This window comes from Vitis vinifera, chromosome 16 (genome assembly GCF_030704535.1).
Source record: "Vitis vinifera cultivar Pinot Noir 40024 chromosome 16, ASM3070453v1".
Taxonomy (NCBI): domain Eukaryota; kingdom Viridiplantae; phylum Streptophyta; class Magnoliopsida; order Vitales; family Vitaceae; genus Vitis; species Vitis vinifera.
The window spans coordinates 24,975,396-24,998,606 of NC_081820.1; the positions used below are offsets into that span (position 1 = coordinate 24,975,396).

Below are 23,211 nucleotides of genomic sequence, written 5' to 3' on the forward strand. Positions count from 1 at the left end.
GATATTGGAATATTAATTGAATTTATAGATAAAATAGAAATTTAATGTTGGGGATAATCACGTAGACCACTTGTTCATTCTTTTCTAGGTAGTTCCATATATTAAGTAAGGATTAAAATATCTGAAATTAGATAAATATTGGTTGTTGAAATCTATGTACAAAAATAAAAAGTATTTGTAGTAATTTTGTTAAAATTTAGATAAATTTTGATAATTAATTTTTTTATATTTAAATGATATTTATATTAACTCAAGAAAAAAGAATTAAATACAATACCAATGGCTATGAATGTTAATTTCTTATTTTAAACTTAAAAATAATTAAAAAGACAACTTAACTCTACAACATTAAGTGATTGGAGAAATACTCAATTTAAAAAAATAGCTTTCAAACAAATCTTTCATTTTCTTGTTTTATAAAAAGCAAAATAGGGTAGTAGAGCATATCAATGGAACTTTGTCAGAAAAAGTTACATGTTGTCAAATGGTAAATTGAGCAAAAAAAAAAAACATTATAAATTCCCGCATCATTATGGCTGAAGGAGGAATGGATCGCTACTATAAAAGCTCATATAGCTGGGGAAGGAATGGGTTGTTGCTATAAAAGCTCTTATAGGAATATAAGGGCCAATAGGCACAACCACATGGGCTGGGTTGCTGCTATAAAAGCTCTAATAGCAATATATGGCCCAATAGGCACAACCACATGGACTTGTCCGCGACCATAGAGCCACGATATAAGCACTATCTCTCCTGCTCACTTTAGACTGCTGAACCCATTGAGAGCCATGTCTTTTATCATTCACTCTTCTTAGCCACCATTACAGACCATCGAACTCTTCTCCCATCCTCATCACTGTATGTTTCTCCGACTAGATTGTTGTCGTCACTGACATCCTCATCACTGAGGGGGCTTAGATCAATGACCAACTCGCTCAACGACCAATTTCTTTAGCCACTTCATCGCCCACATCTTCCAGGTATTCTTTCGATTCCTTCCACGGCTTCACACTCTGTTATTCCTTTCTTTCTTTCTTTGATTTCAAATTAGGTTTCTTTTCATCACTTCTATTTCCTCCCACCTCTCTTTTTCTGGTTAGGGTTAAGGTTAGGGTTTGTGTTTGGATTCCCTGGTATATATTTACTAATTATTATGAGCATCAATCCCTCACCATACTTTCACATACCTCATCTCTGCACTCTTATTCTTCTTTCCATTTTCATGTGCATCAAAGCTTAGCTTGGAAGCAATGATTGCTCGTGTTCCTTCTCTTTTGTGTTTTTTTTTGTCTTCCGTGCATAAGATGAAGTTGAAAATTTTAGTGACATGAAGAAATTCAATGCAGTCTACTATTATTATAGTGCCTTGTCTGTACCTAATAAAATCAAAGACTATGGAAGCTTCGGATAGAGCAAAGCTCTTCATTTTGCACCCTAATTAGGATGCTACACTTTTGACTCATCTTGATCTTGTTTCCTTTTTTTTTTTTTCATTTTATTTATCTATTTATTTATTTTTTATTTTGAATCCATCAAAGTAACCCCCTTAGACTATTTTTGTTCTTCATGTAAACACTAAGAAGAAGGGGGAAAATGAATATTAAGTTTATCGAAATTAATGGGTATGGACTAGAAGCATTTTGTCAAAAATCTAAAAATTCAGATGTTGAAATTCATGTCATTTAACTATATTTATCTCATGTATAATTGCTATTCAGGAGAAAATTTTGATAGGTTTTGGGGTTTATGCAATTTTGAAGGAGGGAAAAGGCTTCCTAATTTACCTCCCTCAATTTTCATTTCTTAGGATTCAAGTGGTAATCTTAAATGGACTTCAACATTTGTTTTTCACCAACCATTCTTTTACTTCTATACAAATCCTGTTATCTCATGTATGGGGCAAATGCAATTTTGTGATTTTCTAACTTCTCAAAATTAGGAATTGATTTTTTAGGCTCATTTTTTCATTTTTAATTCAGCTGATTGACATAAGCTTGATATTTTTTCTTTGAGTGGAAATTTTGATGCTTACAGGAGAGACATTTTACTAATTTGATCTACTAGGTTGAAGGCATTTGCTTTTTCTTCCCGACAATTTACTAATTATCAAATTCCTTTTCTTTCTGGTTGGTTTTTCCCTTTCCTTTCTTTTTTCATTTGAGGCCACCATATCTCAGGCAATTCACATCCTGAGAGAGTTAGCTACAAATCAAGGTATAATAGCCAAGATTGGCTTATAAATATCTGAGAATGATAATCTTACCATTCTTTCATTCTCTTTTATTGAGCACCTCTTTTCCTTAATGTAGAATATTTGAAACTCAATGGTATAAAGAGATACAAAATTCAAAAGCAATTTTATATTTCACATATGTCATAGAGGTCTAATTGAAAGACCAATTGAAAGAATCAAACTTTGAATCTTAGGTGTTCAGTTATATGTTATAACATGTCTGACAGGTCTAATCCGCCTAATTTGGCAAATCAGATGTTAGCAAGATGAGGGTTAGCTTAGGAGGTCCCACAGCAAAAGGCAAGCCACTTGTGAGATTAAGCAGTCTGATTTGGAATACATTGTTTGGCTTCACAAGTCAATACAAGGCAAAATTAAAACATTAATAATTTGATTTTAACCAAAATTGATGTCTTAACCACCATGTTTCCTTTCTAAATGAATTAAGATGGTTCAATTTGAATGGATCCTAATTAATTGGGAGATTCAAATAAGGTCACTTGTTGTTAGAAATCGTTGCGAAGAGGAACTAACACAAACTTTTGATCAAACTTTGCCCTGCATCATGTTTGGTCCTCGAACCCATATTTCACCTAATTGATTTGGTGGAAGAGGCTTCAATGTATCTATGCTAACTATTTGGGGTTCATCTTTTTTTCTTTTGGTAGATCATTCTCTTTTTTGCATTTTTTTTTTCTTTGTTCCTTTTTGGTTTTCAAGTTACAAATCATTTAATCAAAGAAATGATAGCCAAAAAATTTTCCCACAAGTGTAAGATTGTGCGATTATTCTCACAAGCCAGTTCATACTTCCTGTCTCCACACCTGGGTCGGTCATCTTTCAGTCGGAAAGGGTAGCTTATATCCGGAATATTCCCACAAGAAGAGTGACAGAGATGATGATTCAGCTTGGCTTTGCAAGTTGTTGGGAGTAACAGAAGTAGAAAAATGGCTGCAAAACCGGCAAATAAGAGCCTCCTCAACATAGCTGGAGATGGTCTCTTTCCTCTCCGTCTCGCTCTTTTATTAGACTATAGATTAAGAACAATCAGTTCTGCTTTTCGTTATAAATGTTCGGTTTGGGTCCAAAAAATGGTTTAGGTATAGTATCACCTCTTACCCACTGGGAGAAAGTGCTAAAAAACATTGACTGGACACATCAACCGCCCCACAATGTTGGCGTCTTTGCAGTCAACTAATAGAACGGGATTTCTCCACTTACATTATCTAGTTCTTCCATACAGGATTTCTCCACTTCCTCAGATAATTTGCTTGCATCCTTTGCCTCTAAAGCATGTAGCTTTACCTTAAAGAAAGGCCCCATAAAAGTGGATAAACTTTCTAAATGATTATTTATAAAATTTTAATTTTCTATAATGCTGACTTTTCAACTTTGTGACCTTTGTAGTCAGTCAGGCAAGATAGAACCAGAACAATTAAGTTGTGCTCTTCCAAAAATACGTACCTTGTCAACTTTTCTGCATAATTCATAGTTGAGAAATTCATGGTGTCATGCTCTATCACATCTAACTACTTCATTGCATTTTTGTAATTGCAAAATAATCAATTGTTGTCAAGAAAATTAACTCAGTGGTTCCTTATTTTAAAAGTCACATCTAGTCATTAAAAATTAAGTAAAAAGGAAGTGAAATATAACTTAGGGAGTTTATTGATCCTACAAATTTTCAAAGAATGTATGCAAGTGATTTTCAAAAAGTCTATGCAAGTGAATAACTTAGATGACTTTATAGATCCTACAAATTTTCAAAGAATGGTTGGCAGTTTACATTGTTTGACTAATATAAAACTAGATATTAAATATGAAGTTGGGCTTATAAGTAGATCTAGGGATTCTCAATGTTAGTCGCACTTACAATTAGGAAAATAGATCTTATGATACATTAAAGGTTATGTATTTAATCTTAGTTTAGAAGTTTTCTCTTGATCATCAAGGAAACAATAGATGATTAATATTTTGTCAATAGCAAAAACGAAATATATTGTAGCTACTAATGGTGCTAATTAAGTAGTATAGTTGCATTCAATGCTTTTTGATTTAAAGTATACTCAAGAAGTATCTATAAAGATTTCGTGGGATGATAAATCAACATTAATAACATTGACCAAAAAATCCAGTTTTTTATGAAAGAAGTAAACACATTGACATTACATCATGTACTAATTCATGAATTGATGAAAGACAAATTATGTTTGAGGTTTGTTCTTTTCAAAATTAAATTGCAGATGTCTTTACAAAATCAATCAAAGTGAAAGCAACATAAGAGTCCTAATGAAATCAAGATTTATTTTATTAATATTTGAGTTGTTTTTGTTGTTTAGGATTTGTAATCCTAGTTCTATTAGAAGTTGAGTTTCTATTAGAATTAGATTTTTTATGATTGTTCATATATATATGTATGAAATTAAGTGGTATAAGGTAATATTTTCATATAATCATTTGTTTTCTTTTTATATTTTTTATCCCTTGTGTGTGATAAATCGTTCATGTGCTAGAAGCTTTTTTTTTGCTTATAATTTATAGTGACTTAATCAATATGAATTTTCAAGTAAGGACCCTTTGTGTCAATGTTAACATTAAATGGAGGTTTGCCCTTGCATTTGGAGAACTTGATTCTTTTATCTTTAGAAATGTGCTATAAGCTAGATGTGAAAGAGGAATCAAGGTGTGAACTTAATGGTGGATTTTTGTGGAAAAGTTTTATATAAGAGGAAAGGAACAAACCGATTTCTTTTCTTTTTTATTTTCTTTTATGTTTTACTTGATTGACTATAAAGGTGGTCAATGTTGAAAAATGAAGCATTGTGGAGGAAAAATAGATCATGTATGAGAGGACGGACATGTCAAGTTTTTTTTTGTCTTGTTTGACTTACTACAAAGGTAACCAATTTTGAAAAATGAAGCATTGTGAGACAATATATGTATCTAGACAGGTCATGCCATAATTAATGGACATTTCAGGATGTTTGAAAGATCAATGAACATTGGAATCTACCAAGCAATGTAGAAAAAAATTTGACTAGGCCTTTTCCTCTTGTACATAATACACTTTTCCACAAAAATCCACAGTTGAGAAGTCCACACCTTCCCTTTATCACATCAAGCTCATTGCACATTTCTAAGGAGAGAGGAATGAAGTCCTCCAAAGGCAAAGAAAATCTTCCATTTAGTGCTAAGGAAATTAACTCAATGGGTTCTTATTTTAAAATTCAGTCAATAGAAATTAACATTGGACTACATATGAATTATTGAAGGAGTATGATCCTTGCAACATACCATTTGAAAATTCTGAATTTTTATGTACTTTTAAAAATTTTATACTAAGAATGAATTATTGAGAGATACTTGGGGGTGTATTATCCTAGGCTAAAAGAGCTCAATGATATATTTTGTAAATCTACTTACGGAGATTTAGAAGCCATACTAACGATTTGTACCTTGCATCTAGAATATCCCATCTGTCAATACAAGAGGAGCAAAATCTATTAAATTATCCAAAAGTCAAGGCAACATCTTCATATCTTCATAGTAATATGGTGTTGTTTATTATTTCTCTATTCCTTAGAAAAAATATTATGACATTTTTTATATTATATTTTCATTTACCAAAACTTCTTCATGTGGATAGATAAAGATCACAATAAATTTAAAATAAAATATATAAATTATACTCTAGGAGACCAGAAGAGACTAGGGATATAGATTAAAAGCAAGATTAACATAGCTTCAATTGAAATTGGAAGTTTTATATTTTTACATATGAAAAATAAACTTTATATATTGATCTCAACTTGGTAATTTTTTCTTTATTTTTCAAGATAATTTATTTTTTTTACAAGAAAATACCAATATGAGATATTTTGTGCAATATTTTTACCTAAACAAATAGAAATTAAATAAAATAAGAATCTTATTCTTTTCAAGAATATAAACTATAGATTGAATATCTTAATTAAATAATACTTGTCAAGTTATCGAGAGTTCATAGAACAAATTAACTAGTTAAGGATTTTCAGTTGGTTTTATTAGATGTAATTGAATAAATGTAATGGTCAGACTTAAGAGTTTCTTTCATACGTTGTTTTATCAACTTAATAAGGTGGTGTTTGTTTTTTGGCTGAATAGAAAATATTTGGCTTTTTCTATTCAGCTAAAAGCAACACTGCTCATCTCCAGAGTTTTTCCACTGTTTCTCAGCCACTTTATATACACTAGATTTGAAATTTTGAAAATTATCCAATAAATGATGAAATGCTATTGAATCTATAACGGAAAATCTTATTAAAAACAGATTTTTTCCCCCCCAAAGATAGACTGCTAGACTTCTTGCTGAAATTTGGTAAAATAAGCTGCCCTTTTGCTAGTCAAAGGTGATCCACAAAGCTTTGGGGAGCTGAACTGAACTAGGTTGAGACTAATCATATATTTTTGCTTATACCACAGAAAACATTATGAAGAAGAAATCAATTATGTGGGAGAGACCTTTTTAAACATATTGTAAGTTGAGCCTCAAAATGAATATTGTAGTAAAAATACTGGTACATGATAATAATAAAATTGTGAGCCTACATTGATGGAGGATTACTACATCATATTTAAATTACACACTTCTAAAAATTGAAAAAGACATGATAACATCTTTCATTCAATTTATGAGATAACTGTTAACTCTTGTTGAAGGTATCTTTTAGAATACACCAAAGTCCAATAATTGTCAATTTTTTTACTATTTGAGTATCTCTTTCTTCATCAATTCGAATTTGTAGCTCTTCACCTTGATCTAGATGATTATAAATCCATTCTGAGAAGTAAACTTGGCTAGTATTATCCACAGTAACATCAATATTCTTCCTTCCTCCTACCATTTCAAGTAATAACATTCCATAACTAAAAATATCTAACTTGTAAGACACATTCCCTAAATTCCTGGATAACATCTCTGGAGCGATATAGCCCATGGCTCCCCTAGCTGTAGTCATAGAAACTGCACTTTGTTCCTTGGAACATAATTTGGCTAGGCCAAAATCAGCTATTTTTGGATTAAAATTGTGATCAAGTAAAATATTATGAGGTTTGATATCAAAATGGAGGATTCTTTGATCACAACCTTGGTGAAGATATTCAATTCCTTTGGCAATACCTAAAGCAATATCTTGATGCTTTTTCCAACCAAGTGAATGGTTTTTAATTATAAATTCATGTTTGGTGTTTCATGAAAATGTTGTAGTAATAACCCGATTTCAATGTTTTTGAGAATGTCTATCTTATTAATAAATTGATAAAGAGAGTTGTATCTAATTGTATATAATTTCCAAAATACATTAACGTGTCAATTGCATTAAGATATGATATTTTTGGATTAATTATTTCTCCATTACTTTTTATAAGACTAGATGTAGTTCAAGGTTTTTTCGAAGGTAATCAATCCAATTTTTCTGAAGTTTATAAAAATAATTTATCAAGTTCAAATCTATTTTTTATTTTCCTTCATTTTTTCTTTTCATCTACTTTTTTTTTCTATTTTCTTTCCCTTACATTTTCCTTAAATTTTATATGAACCAAACATAGCCTTTCTGGATATCTTTTAATAAGATAAAACATAAAATAAAATTAATCATTTCTTCATAGTTTCTTTTCATAAAATGTTTAGAAATTATAAAATATTTCATTTCCTTTTATAAGGTTTTTACCTATGAGAAATTATAGAATAATTTTACTATTTTTCTTCGTAATTTCTACATATGAAAAATTATGATTTACGTTGTAAGGTCAGATAATAAAAAAAATTATAAAAATGGTAAGAGAATACAAATAAGAATTTTGTCATTCACCTTCCTTGAAATTATGGAAATGGTGACTAAGTAGTTAAGGTAACAAAAACGTTTAGTCCACGGCTAAAAGGATTCTCCACAAGTAAGAGCAGAACAACATGGAGTCTTCCACGAATTTTCCTTACTTTTTCACTTGGAATAAGGGAGAAGATTGAAGGAAGATTACGTCTCATTGACCTTAAATTTCAAGGTTTTGTATAGGCTTAGGGTAATTAAATTTTAGTAAATGTTTTTGTGGATAAACCAAAAGTAAATTATATATGTAGTCACCCACAATTTCCTGTATGTTCCCTTCCATTAGTTATAATTTTGAAGATTTAAAAACTGTTTTTAAGAAATATTGTATGAAAATATATATGCTATTTTGAAAAAAATAATCAAAATCCTTTCTTAATTTTTTGTGTTCTAAAAATTATGAGTGCTTTATTCATAGGAAAGAGTTACAAAATAATAAGGCTTTTATTTGGGAAGTGTTTTAAAAAATAGTTTTGAAAAATATTTTGATATTTTGTAACAAAAAAAAAAGTTATGTCTGAAACCGAAAATGTATTTAATTTATTTTATATGTTTTTAAAAAGAAGTTTTATATATAATACTTTATTTTTAATCATTATTTGTATTTGTATAATTATTTTTTAAAATAGTTTTTTAAAAAAAAGTGAAAATAATTAAAAGATATTATAAAAAAAAATCATATTCTCTAATTTTTAAGAACATAAATATGTTTTATATTTTTTGGTTGGTGAAACAATAGATCGTATTTGACAACTATTTTTTAAAATACTTTTTATTTTCTAAAACAAAAAAAAGAAAAAAAAATTAGATTCTATTTTAATAGCTATTTTTAAAAACTTCAATAAAAAAAAAGAAAGAAAGTAATAGACAACCAAGAAATAGAAAACAGTTTTCTATTATTAAAAATATTTAGTTATTTTAAGTTGTTTTGAAATACTATTTTAAAAAATAATTATATAAATATGAAAAATGATTAAAAATAAAATATTATATATAAAAATTATTTTAAAACATATTTAAAAATATAGAAAACAGATTAAGAATATTTTGATTCTCAAATAGATTTCAACGTAATTCCAAAACAAATCAATCACAAATGTTCCCAAATCAACCACAATGGTTCAATTTATTATACATAATAGGGTTTTGCAGATGAAGGCAAACATCCTACTTTTACAAGGATGCAGCAGATATCAACTATACAGATCACTTACATTCATATATAAGCACTTTTATTCTGTTTATATGATATCAAAACAATAAAAAATGTCTTAGGCTCTGGGCTGAAAGCAAGTTTGCCTAAATCCAACCAGAGAGGCTCCTTTTTGAAGAGAATTTTCATAGAATCTGAGAGAACCCTTTTGAGCTTTAAGCTTGAAAGAAATCAATCCATGCATTGCTTCTGAGTTTGTGAAAGAAGATTCCTTCATATTGAATCTACCGTACCCCAAGCAACCTCTTCAGATTCGTCAATGTTCAACTCAATCATTCCCAGTGCCAACAAGTTCGTGAGACTGGCGTTTAGGCAATGGCCCTGCCTTGAACATAGAACTTGTGTTCGGTAGATTTCATCGTCTGTACTCGGTTCCATGTAGATTATCATTTCCATGTAGGTTATCACCAGTAATCGTTACAAGAGCACACCCCATTCTTTATATGATGAAACCGATTAGAGTCCCTTACTACTATTTCTCTCCCTGTTGCCATTGAAATGTACTTTATTGCAGTATGGCAATCACCACAGACGCGAAGATTCTTAAATATCCTGATGGGTTTCGACTGGCTTGTGCTTATAAGCCCAAATGCCACTGCTATTTTCTCACTGTGTTGGAACAAGAATTGCTCCTTTTGTTCTTCTTCTATGTCGTGAAGAACAAAGTCTGTGTCAGGGATGTAACCCATCTCCTTTATTTTGGAAGCCAGTTGGTCCAGTTCTTGATAAATCTGCCAGGCTTGAGGGTGGGAAGTCTCCCCTACATGGAACCTGTGCACCCTATTTTCTACCTCAATCCAACTACAGCCAGCTTCTTTGATCAAATTACGCTCTTTCATACTTTTTCTGATCTTCACTACGTCTTTCCACTGACCTGCTGAAGCATGCAAGTTTGACAGTAAGATATATGCTGCTGGGTCATCTGGTTCCTGCTCAAGAATCATCTCTGCAGCATGTCTTCCAAGCTCTGTATTACCATGAACACGGCAGGCTCCAAGCAGTGTTCGCCAAACCAGAGCATCAGCCATGAGGGGCATTGAGTTAATGAACTCCATGGCTTCTACAAGAAGTCCAGACCGGCCTAGTAAATCAACCATACATGCATAATGCTCCATTCTTGGGACAATTCCATGTTCTTTGTACATTGAATTGAAGTGTTTCTGTCCCTCAGAGATCATACCAACATGGCTACAAGCTGATAATACGGCAACATAGGTGATCTCATTCGGCTTTGTCCCTGTCTCAAGCATTTTATGGAACATTTCCAAAGCTCTGGTTGCAAATCCATGTTTTGCAAAACCTGTGATCATTGAAGTCCAAGATATCACATTCCGATCTTCCATCTCATTAAAAACTTGAAAAGCAGCTTCAATGTTACCACACCTAGAATACATAGAGATCAAAGCATTACAAATGCATTGGTTTGACTTGTAGCCTCCCTTCAATAACCGACCATGAATCTGCTCACCTTTGCCCATTGCACCTATACTTGCAGCCCCACTCAACAAGCTAGCAAATGTAAAAGCACTGATACCAATACCAGTATCTGCGATCTCATTAAAGAGTAGAAAAGCTTCTTCAGACTTCAAGTTCTTGGCATACCCATCAACAATTGCATTGTAAGAAACCAAATTCTTCTCAAAGAGAATATCAAAAGCTTTTCGGGCATCTTCCATTCTTCCACTCCTAGCATACATGCTAATAAGAGAATTCCCCACACAATTCACTGATGCTATGCCCAGTTTCACTGCATAGCTGTACACCTGCTCACCTGTATATGGATCAGAAAGGTTTCCACATGCCTTGAGAACACTTGAAAATGAGAAATGATTAGGCCGTATATGACCGGATATCATCTTGCAGAAAAGTTCAATAGCTTCCTTATCACACTCTCCACTTTGCGCATACGCTGTGATAATTGCAGTCCAAGACATAACATTATGCTCAGGCATCTGCTCAAATACCTTCCTCGAATCATCCACTGACCCATCTGCTGCACACTTTGCATACATGTCCACCAAGCTACAACCAACACAAACATCCAATGCCAATCCTAAACGTATTACTCGTGAATGCAATTGCTTTCCTAGTGCTAACAATCCTAATTCTGTACAAGCAGAAAGGACACTACTATATGTAAAACGGTCCGGTACATAACCACTCAATTCCATATCTAAAAACAAATCAATTGCATCTCTTGCACAACCTAATTGCGCAAATCTAGTTATCATTAAAGTCCAAGTAACCAAATTTCTCTCAGGCATTTTGTCAAACACCTTATAAGCTGAGCCCAAATCACCACTACCCTTCACAAACATATCAATCAATTCGCACCCAACACAGACATCAGCCTCAAGGTACCCGGTTTTCACCACAAACCCATAAATTATCTCCCCAACCCAGGCGTGATTGGCGTTTGAACAAGCCCGAATCACGGCCGCAAAGCAATACTCATTCGGGTAAAACCCCAATTCAAGCATATCAAGAAATGTCCAAATTGCTTGCAACTCCATACTGTTATTCGCAAAACATGAGACCATCGCACTCCATGAAACCAAGTCTCTCTTATTTCCCATTCCCTCAAAAATCAACCTAGCGGTTTCGGTGTCGCCACATTTTGAGTACAAGCTGATCAGAGTGTTCAACACAACCGAGTCGAGCTCGAGTCCAGACTGCATTAGCTTCCGGTGGACGAGTTTCCCGAGTTGGAAGTTGCGGAATCGGATGCAGGACTTGAGGAGGATGGAGTAGGTGGTGAGATCTGGTGGGGCGTTTTGCTGGGTCATGAGATCAAGGGTGGAGAATGCATGGTGGAGGCGGCCCACGTCGAGTTGGCGGATCAGACGGTTCTTGAGGGGCTCGAAGTTGGGGTTTTTGAGAGAGAGGGAGGAGGGGATAATGTTTTGGCGGGAAGGGTTTAGGGTTTTGGAGGAAGGTGGGAGGAGGGGTTGGGCGGGAGAGGGAAGAGAGAGAGTTATCATGATCTTCCCCTAACGGCTAGTTTGAGAGAAATGAAGTTGTTCAACGCTTCAAGCTCATAAAGGAGGGAGTGTTTGGTTTTGTACGTGAAGTTTCATACAAAAAGGATTTTTGAGTAACTGTTGGATTAATTTTTGGGCAGGGGTGGAAAATTTTATTTCGATTATCTTCTATTAATTACTATATTAAACCTCGAGGTAACATATTTATTTGCTGTGGTATAAAAAAAGTTAAAAGGGTTTTTTTTTTAAATTTTTTTTTATCAAATATAAAATATAAAATTTCAAATTTATGGTAATTTATAAGAAATTAAGAGTGTATTTGAGAATATTTTTAAAATTAGTTTTTCAAATTCAAAAAGATGTTTCGTAATTATTATTATTATTTTTTGTTAAAAAATAGTTTTTGAGAAATAATAATAAAATTAAATTTATTTTTTGAAAGTTATGGACAACTTTTATTTTAATAATGAATTAAATTACCTATATTTTATACTATTTGAATGAGAAATGAATTTATGATAAATTAGCAAATATGTCATCAAGAAATAAATTTTTTTCATGTTTCTTAAGAAAATTTAAAATTTTTATTTTTATGAATTGTTACTTAAGAATCAAATGTAAAAATTATTTAATTTGAATAAGAAATTAATCTAAAATAAATCCAAAAACTTCAAAATTGAAACTATAATTTTGTCACATAAGGTTATTATTTTTGTCTCATAATTATCCAATTTTTAACAAAATTAAATTTCATAAATTGTAATTATTCATATTTAAAATTTTAGACAAAAAAAAACCTTAATATTATATTATAATGTGATTGCCTTCTAATGAATTTTCATTTTCTTGTTTATTGCTCACTTGCTTTCCCATGATAAACTACATTTCTTTTTGCCTTGTCTTAATAAATAAAGAAGTGTTCTAGTTATTTGTTTTAATCTTGAAATAAAATTATTTAGATTTTATGTATTAAGAATCAATGTTTCTGAAATTGATTGATTATACTATTGCTAAAGGACTTAATTTTAATTGTTTTCAAAAGAATTAATGAGAAAGACCTTTAAGAGGTGTCAATTTTCAAATTTAGAAATATATAACATTGTGAGTAGCAAATGTCGTCAACTAGGATTTGTTTTTGGATAAAAGGAGATTACGAAGCATAATGCTTACAAAGTCGATTGAAAGATGAATCATAATAATCTTTAAAATTAAATTTTGTAACATTTTTAAGTTACATTCCATGAAACACTAGGGAAGGAATAATATTTAAGGTGTCAATTAGAAACATTAGGCATTGTGGGACAATTTCTTCTAACAAGCCCTTCAGAAAAATCTTCAAATCCTTTGAATTTAATGATTCTTGTTTTCAATGGAAAATGGTGTTATTGTTTTCATAAGAATAAGGGGAAGGGCTCAGGAGGTGTCAACATAGAAAAATTAAAATGCTATGGGATCCTTGATGGAAATTAAATAAGGGTAGACAAGCTTGAGTAGTTTCTTTGGTTGTTTCCTACCATGGGAATCATAACCAATGATTTCTTGTTTTCCATGAGAAATGGAACTGGTTGGGAAGGTGTCAAAATAGAAACATTTGAGTATTTAATAAGGATAGAAACAAGGGTAGAAAATCTTGACTGATTCCTTTTGTGAGTTTTTTTTCCATGGAAAACTAGGCAGGAGAAAATTTTCGACAAAATTAATGGGGTAGGAATAATGTCTAGAATGTGCTGACTAGAAAAACTAAACACGATGGGGATAAGATAAGTGGTACTATTTTCAAAAGAATTATTTAGAATAACCTTTTAGGAAGGTATCAACAAAGAAACAATAAACATTGTGGGGTAGTTGATGTATGTAACTAAAATAGAAAAAGGGTAGAAAAGCTTGACTCATTCCTTTGGTAATTTCTTATTTTCCATGGAAAAACAAGCATCGAAAACCAATGTCTTTTGTTTTCCATGAGAAGATGAGTGCTATTATTTTCAAAAGAATTATTGAGAAGGACTTTTAGGAAGGTGTCAATATAGAAACATTAAGCATTGTGGGGTATTTGACTTATTGTGCAAGAATTGAAAGAAAGGAGGGTACATGGGAAAGCTTGATCGATGGTTACACGGTTTCTTATTTTCCTTGGAAAAATTGGCTTTGAAATTTCTCCACAAAATTTATGAGAAGGATATGTCTAGGAAGGTCTTAATTAGAAACATTAAACCTTGTAAGGTAATTTCTATTGACAAGCTCTTAATCAAATTCATATAAAACTTGACTAATTTTGTAATGGATGATTTCTTATTTTTCATGAAAAATGGGACTTATTGTTTTCAAAAGAATTAAGGGGAAGGCCCAAATTAATTAATGGGAAGACCATAAAACTATCAAACATATAGGGGACTGTTTTTTAACTATAGTTAATGAGGAAATCATAGAAAAGCTTTTAAAGCACTATCTCTCGTGTGGTTCACAACTATGCTTTTTACTCTAAAAATGGGTGTTTATCCCAAAGAACACAGGTTGTCTTTTAAAGGCCAACTCAAAGCAGGATTTTACTTTGAAGCTAACTAGCTAAAAAGAGACAATTCCTAATGGAGTTGGTTGAACATGTCGTTTGCATCCTATTGGTGAGATCAATCAAATAGGAAATGTTCAAAAAGTATCATTGTTTCCCTTTTACCTTATAGTGGTTTTTGGAAGTTCTTCATAGTCATGACTTGTTAGCTATTATTTATGAATTTGAAATATACCTATATAAGTTCGTCCAAGACTCTTAGGAAGAAGAAACAACAATCCACAATTTATAATCTAGAACAAATGGACTTAGTACATTAATTCTTTGTTATCGTAAGAGCACATGAGATTCACTTCTTCCTAAAGATATCCTATAGTTATCTATCTATTGGGATGGACTCTACTCTTCTTATATCTTCTCACTTGGGGCTGCAAAGTAACAATCCCTAGTTGGAGCTTACAGGCTAAGTATTGATTTATGGCAATACTCTATCTGAATTATATTGGATTGGAATGCTTCTGAACAATCTATATATTCTATCCTCTTAATTTCCTTTAATTATATGGTGAGACAATGTTGGTACCCTAGCTCAAGTGCAGCACATTCAGGTATTGATTACCTCTTTTTGATCATTACATTTTTCTTGGATTGGCTTCATCCACATCTTTCAACAAGGAAATCATTCACTTAGTCTCTTCAGCAATAATTAAGCTGAGAAAAGTAACCATGACTTGGGATATTTTGTGAGGAGAAGCTACTAGCTGTTCTCTTATCCTGTTTTTTCCTTGTCTGAATGCCAAGGCACCAATATGAAAAAAGAGAAAAGAGAAGCAGATGTATTCAGTGATTTCTCTTTGGCACCTTCTCCGAGCGGGCAAGAATTGATGTGTGACCTAACCCATGAATGTTAGACCCAGGGTGAGGAATTATGAAGTGTTATAGATTCCATCTTTTCTAGTTTATAGTCCACTAATGCTACGTTTGGTTTGGGAAAGTATTAAAGGAAGAAAAAATGGTAAAAAGAATAATTATCTCATGTTTGATTATATTATGAAAAATATAAAAAAAAATATAATTAAATTTAGTTAAAAGTTTATGCATTTTCAAATTATTTAATCTTTATTTAAAAAGTTAAAATAAATGAAATGAGTTTAAAAATATATATAAAAATAATTTATTAACTTTCAATCAAATAGAGATTGAATTTTTTTTGGAAGACTGCATGACTCTCAAGCCTTCAAGATATTCTTATGTTGATATTAAGAGGATTATGAATCAATTTAAGGACAAATTGGGTGAAGGATGTTATGGAACTGTATCTAAAGGAAAGTTTTTTGATGAAGTTCTTGTTGTCAAGATCCTTTAACAATTTCAAGGGAAATGGGGAAGAATTCATTAATGAAATGAGAGAAATGAACAAAGTTCACTATATTAATATTGTTTGCTTAGTTGGTTTTAGTGCTGATGGATTTTGCCGTGTCCTTGTTTATGAGTTCTTACCTAATGGATCTTTAGAGAATTTTATATTTTCAACAACTATTAAAAAATGCTCACTTGGTTGGGAGAAACTTTAAGATATTGCTCTAGGCATGACCAAAGGTATTGAGTATTTCCACCAAGGTTGTGATCAAAGAAGCATCCATTTTGATATCAAGTCTCATCATATTTTAGTGGATTATAACTTCAATCTAAAGATATCCAATTTTGGCCTAGCAAAATTATATTCTAAGGGGGAAATTGCAGTTTTTAGGAATGCAGCTAGAGGGATTGTGGGTTATATTGCACCGGAAGTATCATCTAGAAATTTGGAGAATGTTTCCTACAAGTTAGATGTTTATAGTTTTGGAATGTTGTTGCTTGAAATTGTAGGAGGAAAAAAAAAATGTTGATGTGACAATGAAAAACACTAGCCAAGTATACTTTCCAGAATGGATCTAAAATCGTTTGAATAAAGGAGAAGAGTTGTAGATTTGGGTTGAGGAAGATGAAGATGCTAAAATAGCAAAGAAATTAACAATTGTGGGACTTTGGTGTATTCAATGGTATCTAGTGAATCTTCCTACTATGAAACTTGTGGTTCAAATGTTAGAATAGGAAGGTAGGAGACAATTTAGCCATGTTGCCTAATCTTTTCACCTACATGAATCCAATGAGAACAAATGCAAGCTAGCCTAGAAAATCTCTTCGACAAGAACTAACAATGATCTTAGAACTAGAGTGAAAAAAACCTAGTATTTTTTATTTTGTATAGTGTAGGATACGATGGAACAACACAATCTTTTAAGTTTCTTCATTTCTTTTTTATATTTTCTAGCCCATTTCTCCATTTTGTGCTAATTTATATTCTCCTTGTTTCTTTTTTGGACTACTTCCTATTCTAAATTTTTTCCCCTTTCATTTTCTATTTCCCAAATTTGGATGGCAAAAACAATGTAATTTTGTATCTCAAATTTTCACCACTTTCTGGTTTTACCTTTGAGAAGGTCCCTTCATTAAAGACGAGTGCCAGATTGAAATACTTTGTGTCTTGTCTCTTTGAAAAAAATGATTAAGGAGTCTTGACATACATACAATATGAAATAACATTGAGACATGTGTTAGGACAAGGAGTCTACATTGTAAGTTAATAATTTTGTTTCATTTGGCTTATGAAATTTTTTTAGTAGTGACTTACTCTTTATTGAAGATTCAAGATTGTTATTCGCTTAATTGAAAAGTCACATGCAAGTTTAAAAAGATAGGTGTTTAAAGATTTAAATTTGATTGATATATTTTTTGTGAATTAAAATGCTTAATTTATTATTTTGGAAAAATAGGAGACACTCGAGTGTTGGAAACAACACTCAAGCATTGAAACTACTTAAGCGCTTATCCAACACTCAAGTGCCCGAGTCACTTGAGCGGTGGGTAAGTACACTAGCTCGATCGTCCCGAATTTGCCAGAATATGATAAAATATTTTTTTGGAAATTCACAAATATTGCATTTGAAAAACTTGGGATATTGATCTCCTAAGGCCTAGAGGCCTATATAAACCCTTTTAGGGTTGGACACTTACAAAAGAATTAAACCTAACTTGCCTAACCTGTAACGACCCACACCCAACCATGTAGATATTGTCCGTTTTGGGCCCAAGGGGGCCCTCACGGTTTTAAAACGCATCTACTTGGTTAAGAGGAGTCTCTACATATATAGCGCTAGGAACTTTCTCCCCTATCCGATGTGGGACATCACAAACACCCACCAATTACATGATTCCTTAGTTTTAAGTTAGTAAAAAGACTAAATATCTATGTAATAATTAGTTTTATATTATGTTCATATATATACCTCTCGGGAGCCTGTTCTCAGGGAGGAGTTCTTTCTGTAAACGTTTGGGTAAGCAAGTAAAGTCTATTTTCTTAATTTCTACTGCCTTACCTTCTCACTTTGTATTTTCATTTTATTTCTAAGTTATGAATTCTCTGAGGAGTTTTCCCCAGAGAATGAGTAACTAAACCTCTAATTCCTTGGAGCTAAGGTTGCCGGGGAAGGTTCCAAGTGCAAGAATGCAAAGCTTTGTGGTTTTAGCTAGTAATGAAGAGGAAGTGAAATCCTTTAGTGATTTCTATGTTTTTAGTTAACTTAAAACACCTTAGAGTCACCTAGGCCAACACTTGGTAAGGCAAGTGATTTCCAACCATGGAAATGCACTAGTTTACCCCTTGCGAGCCTCTGGTAGGTGACTTCAGGGTAGGATTTTCTAGAATAGCCAACACTTGATAAGCTTTTGGACTCCAAGGAGACATCCATTAGTTATCTCTTGCGAGCTTTTGACGGGTAATCCAAGGTTAAAGATCACCTTGAATGGTTAAGGCTTAGTGAGAGGCTTAAACCATTGCAAGTTGCATCAGTGAGAGAATTAAAGTGAAATCTAATTGAAGGAGTCTCTGTACAACACCGGTTAGAGAATTGACTATATGTTGAATCTCTAACGCGAGGAAATGAACCATCTGACCGGAGCTATGTCTTTTGCATGAGGAACCACCCCAGTGAACCTAAATCTCCAGGGAATGCTTTTCTTCCTAAATTATTCCAAACTTCTGTTATGTTAGTTAGTTTAAGTCTAAACCTTTACCAATCAAAGTTTGTGTTTTACTTCTTAAGCTAACCTTGAAATGAAACAAGACCAATTCACTTGGAATTGGTATCATTGATTGCTTGTTAATCATTCCCAGTGAACGATCCTAGAGCCACTATACTATAGTAGCTTTTTCTTTGCTACCCTAGTGTATGGTGTTATAGGTAATAAATTTTGTTGATTACTCCCTCAATCAAGGAGCACCAGCTGAACACAAATCAGCTGAGACACCAATTGGGCACGAATCAATACCATTTGTAACGACCCGCTCCCAACCGTGTAGATATTGTCCGCTTTGGACCTAAAGGGGCCCTCACGACTTTAAAACGCGTCTACTTGGTTAAGAGGAGCCTCTACATATATAGCGCCAGGAACACTCTCCCCTATCCGATGTGGGACATCACAAACACCCCTCCCCATGTAGACACAACGTCCTCGTTGTGTCCCATGGGATTGCGGGGCTAAACAAACAAACACCCCTTACGAGGCCAAACAAACCCCCACACCGAGGTCGGGGATCAACTCTGATACCATTTGTAACGACCCGCTCCTAACCGTGTAGATATTGTCCACTTTGGACCTAAAGGGGCCTTCACGGCTTTAAAACGCGTCTACTTGGTTAAGAGGAGCCTCTACATATATAGCGCTAGGAACACTCTCCCCTATCCGATGTGGGACATCACAAACACTCCCCCCCATGCAGACACAACGTTCTTGTTGTGTCCCATGGGATTGCGGGGCTAAACAAACAAACACCCCTTACGAGGCCAAACAAACCCCCACACTAGGGTCGGGGATCAGCTTTGATACCATTTGTAACGACCCGCTTCCAACCGTGTAGATATTGTCCGCTTTGGACCTAAAGGGGCCCTCACGGTTTTAAAACACGTCTACTTGGTTAAGAGGAGCCTCTACATATATAGCTCCAGGAACACTCTCCCCTATCCGATGTGGGACATCACAAACACCCCCCCTCCCCCATGTAGACACAACGTCCTCGTTGTGTCCCATGGGATTGCGGGGCCAAACAAACCCCCACACCGGGGTCGGGGATCAGCTCTGATACCATTTTTTAACGACCCACTCCCAACCGTGTAGATATTGTCCGCTTTGGACCTAAAGGGGCCCTTACGGCTTTAAAACACGTCTACTTGGTTAAGAGGAGCCTCTACATATATAGCGCCAGGAACACTCTCCCCTATCCGATGTGGGACATCACAAACACCCCCATGTAGACATAACGTCCTCGTTGTGTCTCATGGGATTACGGGGCCAAATAGACAAACACCCCTTATGGGGCCAAACAAATCCCCACACCGGGGTCGGGGATCGGCTTTGATAGTAACGACCCGGTCCCAACAGTGTAGATATTGTCTGCTTTTGACCTAAAGGGGCCCTCACGCCTTTAAAACGCGTCTACTTGGTTAAGAGGAGTCTCTACATATATAGCGCCAGGAACTTTCTCCCCTATCCGATGTGGGACATCACAAACACCCCCCCCCCCCATGCAGACACAACGTCCTCGTTGTGTCCCATGGGATTGCGGGGCCAAACAAACAAACACCCCTTACGAGGCCAAACAAACCCCCACACCGGGGTCGGGGATCAGCTCTGATACCATTTGTAACGACCCGCACCCAACCATGTAGATATTGTCCGCTTTGGGCCCAAGGGGGCCCTCACGGTTTTAAAACGCGTTTTCTTGGTTAAGAGGAGCCTCTACATATATAGCGCCAGGAACATTCTCCCCTATCCGATGTGGGATATCACATAACCATTTCCAATCACTCATGGAAGATTCAAAGTATTGAATTTAGAGTTGTTAGAAGACCTGCATCATTTCAATGAGGTTGAGAAGAATTCACAAGAGCAATTGGAGATTGTTGCGTCGCAGACGTGGATAAAGTTGTAGGTTTTGGAGAGTAAATCTTTAGAGTAAACTAGTTAGATAATTTCGTATGACTTGATCTCATATAGTGGATTTAGATTTAAGGTTTTAAACCCCGTGGTTTTTATTTTCATAGTTAGTGTGGGGGTTTTCCATGCAAAAAATTCATATGTCCCTTACATATTGATTTGATTTTGGATATTTTGTTTATATAAAAGTTTATACTTTTTTTTCCCCACAAAAATTTATTACTTTCCTGGATTACATCAACAACCATATCTAGCTAAATGTAGATCTTGACAACAAAGGAATTAAGTCATTAAGGAATTGTTTAGATATGCTTACTATTTTTTTTTTTTTGAAACAAAAAATGATAGTAGTTGATGATTTTAAAAAATTAAGATATTAAAAAAATTTTAGTATCTCAAATTTTAAAAATTCTAAAAATAATTTTTAAAGATATAAGGTAAGTTTATACTTTTTATATAAAAGTTACTACATTTATTCCTATTTTTAAAAGTAGATTATGGAAAATGTTTCCAAATAAGCACTAAGTTATTAATTTAATCCAACATGAACTCTCATCCTTCTAAAAAATAAGGCCTTATAAATTTTATTCAAAATCTTAAACTGCTAAGTAATGAATTAGTAATATAAATTATGTAGACTGAATTGAGTTTTCAACACATCCTCTAATTTGGATTCTTAACACAAATCCTTCAAATAGGACAACTTTGTTGAACCTTGTCCTGATATTTAGTCCTTGAAGAATGATAAGGTAACTAGTACTTTTCATGAACTTTGCCATTAGTCAAGAACCCATTTTCCTTCACAATGGTTACATTATTTTCATTGTTTTCTCTTGAAAATTTTATCTATTTATGAGCGCAAGTCATATCATGACAAATCCTCATTAGCTAAAGGAAATGGAAAAAGAAATAGAGGCATTGAACAAGAGTTAAACATATGAGGGATCTTTCCATGTTACCTTCTAGAAAATTTATAGTGGGTTGTAAATGAGATTACAAAGGACGAACTCAATTAGATGGGTCCATTGAGAGGTATAAGGCCAACCTAGTGATAAAGGGATTTACGTAGAAATATGGAGTGGATTACGATGAAACTGTTGGAATCTCTAGGTTGCTCCATACCAAACCCTAGACTATTGAAGTGCACGCAAAACTAATCCTTCGACTCAACTGATGTTTCTTTGATATGTCTCAAGAGGACCCCAAGACTATCCTTATTTATAAAAGTAGTTTTAAACATAAAAAAAACTAGAAGAAAAAGTGAGAAAGCCGAGCATATACAAGGTAGCATATAATTGACTAGTTGGGGAGCACTTTTAATGCTAATATCAAGTTTAAGATTTGTGATATTTACATTTATTATCATGCAATATATAACCAATGTTTTCAGAATCAGATTGGTCATTGAATCGGAAAAGTTACCGATTCACGGTTCATTGGTTGGACTGACGGTCGAGCCGAAGACGTCATAAATAATTAAATATATAATTTATAAATGATTAAAATTTAAAATAATTATAAAAATAAAAATAATAATTTATATATTATTTAAAAATAAAAATTTTATTTGAAAATCAGAAAATTGGTTTCAAATTAGAAATAAATCAAATTATAATAAAAAAACACATTAAATATAAAACATAAAAAATTTCACCTTCCAGCTATTGCCGCTGCTCAGAGTGGGTATTACACGGGGGAAATTTATGGTGGGTTGGGAGAAGGGGAGGATGGGTGTTTTTGATAGTTGGGGGAGGGTGGGTGAGGGGGCCTTACATAGGGGGTGGTCATGGTGGGAGGAAGGAGATTTACAGCTACCGACCAAAGGAGGAGCTTCCAACCGGTATTGCCGGGGGGAGCTAGTGTCACAGCGGGGGAGGCTCACAGTCGGTGTCGAGGCATGAGGGGCGTGACGATGGCTTCACACTGAAAGAGGGATGGATTGAAGGTTGAAGATGGGAGAAGCATCAAAAAGACGTCGTTTTAACATTGAAAAAAATAATAATTGAACAGTCCGATTTGTCTGGTTAGCTGGTTGGACCACCGGTTTAACTAGTCCTATTCTAGTTTAACATCTTTTCGAGCTAATTGACCAAATTGGATAGGAATCGTAACTGGCCGACGGTCGGACCGGCAGGCTCGGTCTGGTTTTTAAAACCATGTATATAACATTAATCATCAACTGAAACAGTAGATGAGTTTAATTATTACATATTTTACTTACAATGAAAGTATATATATTTTGTGATAAAAAATGACTTTCATCATTAAAAAAAGAAGATATTTTCCATGATAATAATTTCTTATCGCAGAAGATTAATGTTGTGATCAAATTATTTCATCATTAAATTATCACAAAAATATCATAATAGGAAAAAAAA

General features: G+C 33.5%; 1 protein-coding gene across 1 annotated transcript; it reads right to left on the reverse strand.

Annotated features, from left to right (window-relative positions):
• Window positions 1-9,196: 9,196 nt before the first annotated feature.
• On the reverse strand, window positions 9,197-12,352 carry LOC100855258 (pentatricopeptide repeat-containing protein At3g49170, chloroplastic). Its single transcript, XM_003635589.3, has one exon. It carries the CDS (start codon window positions 12,289-12,291, stop codon window positions 9,715-9,717), a length of 2,577 nt encoding a protein of 858 aa, XP_003635637.2. The 5' UTR covers window positions 12,292-12,352; the 3' UTR covers window positions 9,197-9,714.
• Window positions 12,353-23,211: the final 10,859 nt, after the last annotated feature.